At 44.5% G+C, this 13,286-nt stretch overlaps 2 protein-coding genes across 6 annotated transcripts in view; one reads left to right on the top strand and one right to left on the bottom strand.

The window, feature by feature from the left end:
* CPTP (ceramide-1-phosphate transfer protein) overlaps nt 1-2,392 on the top strand; it is a 5,901-nt gene extending 3,509 nt beyond the window's left edge. Inside the window, 2 exon segments of the mRNA XM_075328987.1 lie at nt 1-264; nt 266-2,392. The exon segment at nt 1-264 is cut by the window's left edge and continues 79 nt beyond it. Coding sequence (XP_075185102.1) covers nt 1-264; nt 266-445 — 444 coding nt within the window. The 3' untranslated portion in view covers nt 446-2,392.
* Nucleotides 2,393-8,063: 5,671 nt separating this feature from the next.
* DVL1 (dishevelled segment polarity protein 1) overlaps nt 8,064-13,286 on the bottom strand; it is a 286,231-nt gene continuing 281,008 nt past the window's right edge. For 4 of the 5 annotated variants that reach the window (XM_075328394.1, XM_075328393.1, XM_075328396.1 and 1 more), the window contains one exon: nt 8,064-11,727. In XM_075328394.1, the coding sequence (XP_075184509.1) occupies nt 11,321-11,727 (407 nt within the window). In that variant the 3' untranslated portion in view covers nt 8,064-11,320. The remainder of the gene's footprint in view (nt 11,728-13,286) is intronic. The other variant, XM_075328398.1, reaches the window with a different exon arrangement.

The following is a 13,286-nucleotide window of genomic DNA, read 5'->3' as shown; positions in this document are numbered from 1 at the left end:
CTGAAAGGGGAAAATGGGGAGCGGTATCGGACCCTGCAGTCCATGGTGGAGTACGAGCTCAGCTCTAACTTGGTGGATCTGACCAGACGAGGCAATCATCCGGAGTCCGGCTGCCGTACAATCCTCAGGTTGCACCGGGCCTTGCGTTGGCTTCAGCTCTTTCTGGAGAAGTTACGAACAAGTAGTGAAGACAGTAAGACGTCCACCTTGTGCACCGAGGCCTACAACGACTCGCTGGCCAACTACCACCCTTGGATAATACGAAAAAACCGCCACCGTGGCCTTCCTCGCTCTTCCCGTAAGGAACACGTTCTTTGAAGTGATGAACGTTGGGACGGCAGAAGACGTGGTGGACATGCTTGGAGAAGCCATGCCGTACGTGTCCAACGTCTACGACTTCACCCAAGAACTGTACTCCCAGCACAACCTCCTGGATCTCCCGTGAAGGCTCCCCTCCCCCCCATCCTCAATCTTGGACAATAGTTCAGAAACTATGGCATTACAGTCCCTACATTCCCTAGACCTTCTCGCTGTGGGGTCAACGAGTAACCATGAGTGAATCTGTGGAAATTCGAATTGGGCAAATTTGTCCAAATTTATTCATTGCACATTCGCTCATCTCTATCAGACAGCATTACAAAAACATGGCTGCCTTCTTGTAAAAACAGCGCCCCACCTGCCCACAGGTTGGTTTTGGTACTGCAGCTCAAGTTAAATGAGGCTGTAATACCAGAAACAACCACAGGACAGGAGTGGCGCTATTTCTAGAAGAAAGATGTGTTTTTGTTTTTTTTGTTTTTTTTTTATAAAGACAAACAACGTCTTTTACTGGTATAATTTTTCACTGCTGGTTCTTTTTATTAATACATTTTTTTGATCGTCGGGTGTTCTATCATTACAGCCTTATAAATGTTCCTCCTTGTCGTTCTCTGTGCTGGTCATACTTCTTCAATGACATCCAGAGAAGAATATTTATTAAATTAAAGAAGGAAAAATGTTTCGTAGGAATCAAGGATCCATCAGATGAAAATATAGAAAAAATGTATTTTTTTTTTTTTCTTTCCCAATGCATCGTTCATTTTTATAATTTTCTTCAGTTTAAAGTGCCTGGCACCACTTACAATTGATTTTACTAGTGTAAATAAAAACTGTAAAAAATTTATTAGATCTGATGAGGCTGGTGTACTTACTTTGATAATCCATATCAGAATGGTTATATAATCCGGATACTAAAATTAACATTTTATTAGACCAAAAGAGTAAAAGCTCTCATTAGTTCACGTATATTCATTCTATTCTCACCTAGTGTGACTGACAGCTGCAGGTTGTACTGTGCAGTGTGAGATCTCAGCAGGGAGGAGGGACACTGAGAAGATATCAGTCAGGTTAGGTGTGAGGGGTTTGACTTTAAACTAAAAAAAAATATATATACAGCCATTCTGACATGGATTGTCACAGTAAGTACACCAGCCTCATCAGGTCTAAGAGATCCATTTAAACTGTGCAGTCACCATGATTCACAATACAATCTATAGACACCTTTGAAATGGAAACAATAATGTGCATTGTGAAATATGGTGACAGATTCTCTTTAAAATCTATGGAAACAATGTTTATATATGTCAGAAGATACCTTTAGCTAATAAAATTGTATTGTTCATTCCTTTATTAAATTTACACCCCCTGATGTGCTGATTGTAGCCTGATCCAGATCTTACGCTTGTGGGATCGTCCCTCCCAGTAATAAAGGTTGGACGTGAGATCAGTGTGTATCCTGCATGTTGTCTCACTAGCTCGAGTATCAGCACAGCTTCTATCCTGCACTCATTTATTCTTAGTGTGTTCTTATCTATAACTTTTTTTTTTTTTGTGGCCTCCATAAGACTGTAGATACTTTCTCCCCTCTCTACACTGTGGAAATCCGGGTACAACACCCTCCCTTATTAACAATCTGTGTATTGTAAGGCCACACCAAAAATCCATACTGCTGCCCCTACAAGATGAGAAGATACAAGGATGGACTACATATCTCAGGGGTCTTCTCTTTTCTAGATATGTGATGAATAATGCTATATTGTGTATACAAAGCAGAATGTGGAGGAGCTTTGTTTTTTTTTTTTTTTTTTTTTATAGTGTCTTGGGGTTTGGGTATGTCTTGTATCACTGATGTACAATATTGTTTCGCACCCCCCCCCCCCCCCCCCCCGGCCTATATACAGGGGCGGTGACTTTACATTGTGTATATACAGTATATGAAGATTGTAAGTCCAGTGTCTTGAGATATTTGCTGTGAACTTTCATTTTCTAGCTCCGCTTTATGATTGTTACAATGATCTAAATGGGGCCCAAACCAATTACTCCATTCCATGTCACCAATAAAATGATAAACTAATTTACTTGGTGAGACTGAATTTTTTTTTTTCAAAATCCTTAAAGTTTGATGGAGATTTTTGTCTTGGAATGAATTATGATCATTATTTACCTCCTGTACAATGACTAATAACATCTGTGTACAGTAGTTTACACAGGATCCACCATTCACAATAGGTGATGTCACAGCTCACCTTCTCCTCCTGTAAAATGAGTGATAACACCTTCTCTATACAGTAGATAACCCAGGATCCATAATAGGTGTTGTCATAGCTCACCTCCTCCTCCTGTACATTTCCTAATAACACCTTCTCTATACAGGAGGTAACTCAGGATCCACTATTCACAATAGATATCACAGCTCACCTCCTCCTGTACAATAACTGATAACCCCTCTATATAAAGTAGATAACACAGGATCTACCGTTCACAATAGGTGATGTCACAGCTCACCTCCTCCTCCTGTACAATAACGGAGAACACCTTTATGTCAACTAGATAACAGAGGATCCATCAATCACTATAGGTGATATCACAGCTCACCCCCTCCTCCTGTACAGTGACTGATAACACCTATATACAGTAGATAACACAGGAACCACCACTCACAATAGCTGATATCACAGCTCACCTCCTCCTGTGCAATAATGGCTAACACCTCTATATACAGTAGATAACACAGGATCCACCCCACCATTCAGAATAGGTGATGTCACAGCTCACATCCTCCCCCTCCTGTACAATGACTGAGAACATCTCTATATACCGTAGATAACACCGGATCCACCATTCACAATAGATATCACAGCTCACCTCCTCCTGTACAATAACTGATAACTTCTATATAAAGTAGATAACATACAATCTACCATTCACAATAGGTAATGTCACAGCTCACCACCTCCTCTTCAATGACTGATTACACCTATACAGTGTGTCCACCCATATCCTGTCCACCACCATTAACTTGAGAATGGTGGCAGCTATAGGAATAGAAGTGGTGTCTAGGCATAGTAAAGTAGCCATGCGCTACGCAATGAAAACACCTATAGCGCCACCTTGTGGAAAACAACGGAGTTAGCATTTTTATCTTGAAAACGGAACGAGAGAGAGAAAAAAAGTGAATTACAAAATTGTAGGGCATCATCAATTCAATACGAATCGACACCTTGCATACAGAAATGCTATGATATGAAACCCATGACCCCCCCCCCCAAAAAAAAAAAACATTGAATGCTGGTCACGCATATGGCGCTCATTTAATTTTGATGCTCAAAGTGGCCTCCGTCAGCTGCAATGCACATCTGGACTCTGCACAGCATACTGTATCTTGCTGCACGTTGTGCAATATGGTAGGTGACACGTTTGCACAAGCATCTGTGATACGTCGTCATAGGTCCTGCAATGTTGGTGGAGGGGTCGCATACACCTGCTGTTTGATGTGACCTCACAGAAAGAAGTCCAATGGGGTCAGGTCAGGTGAGCGGAGGCCACACCTCACAGCCACCATACCCAATGACTTGTAGGAAGGTCTCCATGAGGTATCGCTTCACGTCCGCAGCCTTGTGAGTTTTACACGTTCTAATCATAGCATTTCTGTATGCAAGGTGTCGATTTGTATTGAATTGATGATGCCCTACAAATTTGTAATTCACTTTTTTTCTCCATCTCGTTACGTTTTCGAGATAAAAATGCTAACTCCGTTGTTTTCCACCAGGTGGCGCTATAGGTGTTTTCATTGCGTAGCGCATGGATACTTTACTATACCTAGACACCACTTCTATGCCTATAGCTGCCGCCGTTCTCAAGTTAATGGCGGTGGACAGGATATGGGTGGACACACTGTATACAGAGGATAACACTCACAATAGATATCACAGCTCACCTCCTCCTCCCTCCTACATAATGAAATTTGCCCTGATGAGAGCAATGCTCACTTCCTCCAATAGGTGGGAGCCGAGCTAATTTGTATATAGGAGGCTGTGTAATTTCTGCAGCCGGTTTCTTGTAATGTATTTTCTACCCGTTTAGGCCACAGTCATCAAAGAACTAATTGCAGCCAAAATACACAGCACTTTTCTGCACTTTTTTGGAGTTTAAGTGATTTTCAGTCTTCCTAAGAATAGTGATTGAGGTGCAGAGACCCGGCGTGCAGCGAAGATCAAAGCTGTCCTGCAATATCTTCCATTATTCATTGCCATTTTGAGTACAAAGCAAACCTTTAGGCCAAGAATTGATCCGTCAGCGATGACAGCGTCCTCCGTGTTCATTACCTATCAGTATGGGAGCAATAAGTCTACAATATTCATAGCTTCAAGTAAAAGGGTCAGAACAACGTGTTCAGGACACTGCCACCATAGCAGTATAGGAAATGTAATGGGGGGTAGTCTGAATATTGATGAGTGAGTGACCCCCATAGTGAAATTGGTTGTAGTCAGAAGTCCCATAGCAAAGATTAGAGGGAACTGCGCACGCACGCGTGGGTGGGCGGCCATCCCTTTGGACACTTTGACCAGGGGATTTGTCTACATTCTTGCAAAAAAAAAAATTGCACATATATAGCCTAGGTTTCTCCCTGTTATCAGAATGTCTTCATTTGGAGTACAGATGATGGCAGTGATGGGTCGGCTCAGTATCTGTGCACTAATGCTGGGGCTCGGCTACTGTCGGAGAGTGTTCTCATAAGCAGAACACATCACTCGCCAATCACTGCCATCATCTGTACTCCAAATGGGTAAGCAATGCAGATGAAGGTAAATAGACTGAGGAAAGTCCATGGTTTGGAGCCACTTACATGCAAATTCTTTACAGGAATGAAGACAAATCCCCTAATATAGCTTTTTACAAAGTTTCATATTATTCCATGATGGACAAGATCTGCATGAGATCGTCTGTAATTGCCACTTTGGGTGGTTTGTTTAAAGGGAATGGGTAGAGCTCTAGTGGCATCTGTGGCTGGCACTTTGGTGGCAGTTAATCTGGGGGGCACCTGAGGGTGAGGCACTTACACATTACCTTGTATTCACCCTAATGTCACAATGACTTTGGGATAGTGTGGAACCAGGGTCCTAAGCTGTCCCTCAAGCTAGGGGACTATATGCTATCCATAATCTCAGGGATACTCCTGATGGTGGAGAGGCCTGAGTCTCCTTCCTTGCGCTGCTCCTGACCAGTCCTGATCAAATTCCCCCTCCTCCAGGGAGGGACGGAACAGGAGTGTGTTGAAGCCAAAGAAAAATACAGATAAGGGTAAACCAAAACTCTGCGCACACACAAAGATAAAGACAGACAGGAGGAAAACAAGAGCAGGAAGGAAGCAAAACACAACCGCTCCAAGCAAAAGCAATACTTTCAAAAGAATGTTTGGGATACCAAAGCTCACAGGATAACCTGTAGCTGGCATGGGTAAAAGATTTCATCCAGCATAAATAGGAGGGGAAGAGAAGTGACTGGCATCCCCAACACATATGATCACAGGAGCCCAACAAGGGAGGGACGGGACATGAATGTGTTGAGACCACAGAAAAAGACGGACAAGGGAAAAACCAAAACTGTCACACAGCACGCACAGATAAAAGGTAAAGACAATAAGGCCCAGTGCCCACGCTGTGTAGTGTTGACGCATATTTTCAGAAATCTGCAGCAAAATCTGCATGTTCATTGTGAAGCCAGCAAATTCTATGAGAATTCAGAAGTGCAGTGCCCACTTTGTTTATTTATCCCTTGCGTATTTGGTGCAGATATGGTGAAGAAAAAAAGAAATCTGCACCAAATACGCAAGGGAAAAATACTCAACGTGGGCACAGCACTTCTGAATTCTCATAGACTTTGCTGGCTTCACAATTGACACGCAGATTTTGCGGCAGATTTCTGAAAATCTGCGTCAAAATCCGCGTCAAAATACGAAGCGAGGGCACAGGGCCTAAGGCCATGTGCAGACGGGCGCTCGTACCTGCGGATATATTCGCAGGTACGGCCGCATGTTTCCCGCAGCTGCCCGCCGGCATCTGCAGCTATTTTTAGCTGCGAGATTCAAGCGGAATAGCTGCGGGAAACATGCGGACTTTCACGCGATTTACCTGCGGACGTCCCGGCCTCTATCTCCATAGTGGAGGGCCGGGATCTCCACAAGTAAATCCGCATGAATAATTGACATGCAGTTAGGTGCGGCTGCGGGATTTCCGCAGGAGATTCTGCAGCCGCTCTTTCCGCAGCGTGGACACAGACACTCCCCATGTCCCATAGGATAACATGGGGAGTGTCTGTACATGCTAAAACCTGCGGATTTATCTGGAAAATCCAGAAAAATCCGCAGGTTTTCAGCGGCAAAATCCGCAGTAAAAAGCTCTTATTAGCACATAGCCTAAGAGATTCAGGAGGAAAAGCAAGAGCAGGAAGAGAGTACAAAACAACAGTGTACAGTACACTCAACAACTGCACCAAGCACAAAGTGCCACTAAACAAGTTTCATCAGTGTCTGGGACACCACACCTTACATACCAATACAATAAACTAAAGCTGGCATGGGTAGAAGGATTCCACCAGCATAAATAGGAGGGGAACAGATGTGATAGGCCTTTCCATAACATGTGATTACAGGAGCAAGCAGACTAGCAGAGATTAAAGGCCCCGTTACACGCAACGATGTATCTAACGATATATCGCCAGGGTCACGGATTTCGTGACGCACATCCGGCGTCGTTAGCGACGTCGTTGCGTGTGACACCAACGAGCGACTGTTAACAATGGAAAATACTCACCAAATTGTCCATCGTTGACACATCATTCATTTTCAAAAAATCGTTGATTGTTGAAGACGCAGGTTGTTCGTCGTTCCCGAGGCAGCACACATCGCTACGTGTGACACCTCGGGAACGACGAGCTACAGCTTACCTGCGGCCGCCGGCAATGAGGAAGGAAGGAGGTGGGTGGTATGTTCCGGCCGCTCATCTCCGCCCCTCCGCTTTTATTGGCCGGCAGCTGTGTGACGTCGCCGGGAAACGCCGAACGTCCCTCCCCTTTCAGGAAGATGTTCGCCACCCACAGCGAGGTCGTCCGGGAGGTAAGTCCGTGTGACGGGGGTTTAACGACTTTGTGCGACACGGGCAATGAATTGCCCGTGACGCACAAACAACGGGGGCGGGTACGATCGCACGATATATCGTCCCGTGTGACACCGGCATAAGAGATTCAGGAGGAAAAGCAAGAGCAGGAAGGGAGTACAAAACAGTGATACACTCAACAACCGCACCAAGCACAAAGCACCACTAAACAAGTTTCATCAGAGTCTGGGACACCACACCTTACATACCAACACAATAAACTATAGCTGGCATGGGTAGAAGGATTCCACCAGCATAAATAGCAGGGGAATAGATGTGAAAGGCCTTCCCGCAATGTGATTACAGGAGCAAGCAGACCAGCAGAGATTCACTCTTGCTAACTATGAATCAGCACACAACAGGTCGATGCCCGAGTCTGCCTGTGTTGATGCCAGACACCAAAGAAACCATCGGGCTGAGTGTCAGAATCTGCAATCTGAACAGGGTCCAAATGCCGCCATGACAGTTGGCAAAGTTTGTGCAAAACGTCATGTGACACCTTTCTGGGGTAGGGGCACTAAAATGTTCCAACCCCGGCTGTTGCTGCTCCTTACTGGCCTTGAGCAGACAGTAAAACCAACACTGACACCGTTCATAAAGTGCATTCATCAAAGATGACGTTGAAGAATGTCGTTTAATCTTTCACAATAAATTAAAATGCTCTGTCGTCGTTAACACAAGTCAATGCATTCTCTACTATTAATACGGTTTCGTGGTAAGCTGCTGGAAAATACACGGTGCGGAGCCAGGCGACCGTCAGAGCTGCAGCAGTTTTCTTCGCAACACCTCTCATGATTATCAACACTGGCGGAGAATCCTGGGAGTTGTAGTCCACATAACAGCTAGGGCGCCTGATCTACCTCATTCTGATTTTTAATAAAAGGAAAAAAAAAAATGTTGAATTAACTTTTCTCTGTAACTGATATTTACACAGATATACACATATATATTAAAAAAAAGAAACATTAAATTAGGGCTAATTATCTATACACGGGTTTTCTGTACATTTGTAGCGCAGTTAGTAAGAAATAGTCAGATTTTGGGGGGTTCTGCCTGCTCAGCGGGGAGGAGCGGAGATGTGGGGGCAGAATTTTAAGTGCTTTCCTCTGTGTATGGGACGATCAGTTGTATCTACTGTTCTCCTTACATTCATGGTGGTTTATTCTACATTAATCAGTAGTCGTTGACCCAACGTTGGCGGTAGAATCCAGAAGACAGTTCTGATTGTCCAAAAATTATTTAAAGGGGTTCTCCTCTCCACCAAAATATATTATTTGGTCAAATAATGGAGCACCAGACGTTCTCAGATGAGAGGAAACCCCTTGATGGATCTGGCTTCTGAAGACCCCTGATAATCATCTGCTATTCTCAGTGGAAGTTTTGGGAAAATGTATGAATTGGCCATGTATTCGCAAGAATGGGAGCCACCAATATTTCTTGACTCTCCACCCTGGCTCATAGAGAAGTCCTACCCAGGGGAATTTCTTCATGACCTCCATATATCCTAACAAGGTTGTCATATGCATCTTCTAGTGTGACTTTAGTGATGACAGATTCTGCAGCGAACACCTGATGAGCAAATCAGGCCTGTCCTCAACTTCTACTTCCATGTTTTGGATGTGAAATTGGTGGACAGGCCTGAAAAATTTGCAATAGGCCACCCAACTATCATAGTGAGTCAATACAGACGGCACTTCTGGGGGGTGCTCAGGTAGGGTCCAAAACCATCTCAGGTAGATGTAGAAACTTGGCACTCAAGATCGATGTGAATAGTGGTCTTTTATTGAGATAAACTTGTAGGACCAGCACAAGCAGAGATGTTTCGGTCAAAGACCTTCATCAGTGTGCGTGCAGAGGGTCCTCAGAAGGTATAGGAACGTGGCAAACGGCGTAGCCAGGTATGACACGGTGTCCACCACTGTCTAAGTGGCAATACGCTGTTTGCCCAGTTGCTTCTGAGGACTCTCTGCATGCACACTGATGAAGATCTTTGACCGAAACATCTGTGCTTGTCCTACAAGTTCTTCACAATAAAAGACCACTATTCACATTTATCTTGAGTACCAAGTTTCTACATCTACCCAACTATCACAGTCATAGTCTTAATAGTGTTGGTCTTCTCATATGGGCCTAAGAGACCTTCTGGGCCCTTTTACACCCCAGGCCTTGGGTGCCAGGCAACATCTGCACCCACTATAGTTACATCCCTGATGATCACTAAACCTACGTTAGTGGTCAACCATCCGATGTTGGATTTTTGCTCTTTACGCACTGTACAAATGTGGTCCCTGAGAGCTAATTCTCCAGGTCAACGACTTCAGGGAAGAGAGGTTGTTTATCTTGACCACCATCATGGGTTATATTTCTTGGGATTTACACATCCTGCCCATATGGATGAGACTATTCTTTTTGGTGTGACTATGTGTAATTATCTGTTATTTGAGCCATTCATATATTACAGCAGAACTCTCTTTAAAGGGAACCTGTCAGGTAATTTTGTAGTACAATACTAATGTTAGCTTTAAATAGGGCTTAAGGACACCTTTCAGGATCAGTAATTTTTATTGCTGTAGCTTCTCCTGTTATCTTGTTGTACGCTCTGGAGAACTTAGTGTCTCCAGATGGCTAGTCAACTGTATGTAAATCCAATTTGTATATTCAATGCTCCCAGGACCCACCTCCCAGTGCATTCACTATCACTGCTGAGAGATGGGAAAAAATATGGGTGTGGACAGAAATGCAAATTCAGTTTAGGTTTACCATCACTGATGCCATCACTGAGAGGTGGGGGGGGGAGCAGGCCATATGCAGTTTGTATTTACATACACTTGACTAGTTACTATGTCATATTGAATTCTATGGCGCTTACAACAAGATAATAGGATAAGGTAGAGCAATAAAACCTACTGAGTTTGAAAGGTCTCTTTAAGCACTATTTAAAGATATCATTTGTATCACAGTACAAAATCCCTTTAAACCTAAAATCATTATAGGGCTTGATACTGATTATAATATTAATGGTCAATCCTAAAAATATGTTTTTCGAATGAATGCAGAAGGTCTTTTTTGAATAATGACCAAACTGCATCCACTTGCCTTTATTGGACTATTAAACGATACACTAAAAATGCAGTCCGATCTGTGGGGTAGCATGATTTGGAGCAAAAGGAGCTATAGAGATTGATAATAGTTTTATGGGATCTAAAATTCTGCCTCCTTTCAGCTCAGGAGTCCAGTAGGCGGTCCTACTTAGTAATTGACAGTTGTATCTGAATCTACCTCCTACAAGGAATCTTGTCAGTCCTTTAGTCGGACTGCCCACTGGACTCCTAAACCCAAAATGAGCAGCAGGAGTCCAGTGGGCGGTCCTACTTAGTGATTGACAGTTATATCTGTATCTACCTCCTACAAGGAATCTTGTCAGTCCTTTAGTGGCACCGCCCACTGGACTCCTAAACCCAAAATGAGCAGAATAATCAATTAATTATATTAAATCTTTTCCTACAAAACTATAGATGAATCCGCTGAGCACCTCCTGCTCTATAACTTGCTTCATGTTCAGTGTAACAGATTCCCATTGAGAAGGCAAAACTGGGGTTACTTAGTATTACAGGATCATGGCTATTAGCAGGATTGTGTCTTTCGGAGGAGCTCTTTCCCCAAAATGTGCTACAGATCTGTACATCTAAAACCTTCTCTCAATGTACAGCGGAGCTGCGCTCACGTCTACCATTCTGTATGGCTTGCGACTGGATATGGCAGTGGTCACCATTTCTGTAATATGGAATTTTTAAAATTCTAAATTTCTTTCGGGGTTCTAGTCGCTGACTCAGAAGGCACTTTGGTTGTCACATGATGTCCACAAAAAATTCACAGGGGTTTCCCATTGCCTTCTGAAAGGATTGTCGGCTTCCGGTCAGTTCTGGGGGGACATTGCCAAGTTCTCGGACAGGGGGTCCCCCTGGTGGTCCGCTGGTGCCATACACCTTGCTCCCAATCTTTGGCAGGCTATAAAGTGGGGGTAGACCCGGGGGACCGTGTGAGTGGTGGCTGCTGCGGTGGCTGCGTTCACTTCGTGGCACTGAGCTATGACTCCGGTGACTGTGTTGGCTCAGCGGCCTATCACTTTTTCTTCCTCCGCTACTGCCGGCACGATCAGATCCGCTGCCGCTGCCAGTGGACTTGCGGTCCTTCTCTCGGCCGGATGATCTTTTTCCCTCTCTGTTGCTGCGACTGGAGCCACTGCTTTTGCTGCCTGTAGAAGTGAAATAACCAAAATATATCAGAATGCGGTACTGAAAGGAAAGCCACGGTGATTTATAATATTCACATGCAGAAAGATAACTGAGGGATGACTATCACGGAAATGAATACATTGGAAGCTCAATATGATGGCAAAAGTTGCAAAAGTACAGCCGAAACTTTTGGAGTTTAGTGCAAGTAACTGTTAATAAAGCCAGAATATTGTGTGGTACCAAAAAGAAGCAACACTACAAGATGGAGGGAGATAGAGACGTAGACCGCTGTTCCCAGAACCAGGCTTTCCCCAGAGGCGTGAGACTAAGTGGCTACCGAGCCTTCACCATTGCCTCTGATGGTAAGGTTGGACTTGTACCACTCATGCGCAGCTCCTGGTTGTCGCGCTCCACCAAGGAGGCTGGCCGGCGCAAGGCAAGACAGGAGAAGGGATATAGTGTCACTAAGGAAGGGACAACCTCTGACACTTGCCCTCAGCAGCCCTCAGCTCCCTGATGTCCCTAGACGAGTTATTTCACCCTATGCGGCTATCCCTGAACACAACCCTGTCTAGTGCACAGGGCAGTGGGTACACTAGTCCTGCTCTAGGATAAAGAAACAGAGGGGAAAAGACAAACAGGAGTAAAGGAAACAGCAATCGTACAAAGTACGCCAAACTACAAGAAGGAGCAAAACAAACAGACAAGTAAAGCAAACTGAAAAGGGATTTAAGGAAGGGAAAATACCATAAACTTCCACGCAGCAATCTCTGTCTACAGCTCTAAAACCGACTCCTTAAGGGTGGTTTACACGCTATGACATCGCTAACGATATATCCGCCGCCGTTAGCGATATCGCAGCGTGTGACACCAATGAGCGACGATCAACGAGCGCAAAAATGTGAAAAATCGTTGCTCGTTGACACGTCGTTCATTTCCTTAATATCGTTGCTGCTGCAGGTACAATGTTGTTCGTCGTTCCTGCGGCAGCACAAATCACTACGTGTGACACCGCAGGAACGACGAACATCTCCTTACCTGCGTCCACCCGCAATGTGGAAGGAAATAGGTGGGCGGCATGTTCCGGCCGCTCATCTCCGCCCCTTCTCTTCTATTGGACGTCCGTTTTGTGACGTCGCTGTGACGCCAAACGCACCTCCCCTTTGAAGGAGGGATTGTTCGGCATCAACAGCGACGTTGCAGAACAGGTATGTGCGTGTGATCACCACATATCTCAGCAACGACGGGGGCGGGTGCTATCGCTCAAGACATCGCAAGCAATCGCTAGCGATGTCGCAGCGTGTAAAGCATCCTTTAGTCCACAGCTCACAAGTCCACTCTGAAGGCTAGGTATAGCTAAGCTATATGATTAAGGACTCTGTTGGTTTTAAATTTGAAATCCGAAACGCGTTAAGCAATCCTATGAACTGATGTATGTCTCCATTTTCGGTCTTCACACGTTTTTAAGTGCATCAATAAAGGAAAAGAAATTATTCATTTTAAAGAAGGAATTTGTGCTGGATCCTTTTTCTCTTTTGCTGCTGTCCATAGCTAAGCTATCACTGGCAACTCCCTGAGC

This window comes from Anomaloglossus baeobatrachus, chromosome 11 (assembly GCF_048569485.1).
Source record: "Anomaloglossus baeobatrachus isolate aAnoBae1 chromosome 11, aAnoBae1.hap1, whole genome shotgun sequence".
Lineage (NCBI taxonomy): Eukaryota > Metazoa > Chordata > Amphibia > Anura > Aromobatidae > Anomaloglossus > Anomaloglossus baeobatrachus.
Note: the sequence above shows the minus strand (reverse complement) of the source record. Positions and strands in the feature narration are given on the sequence as shown.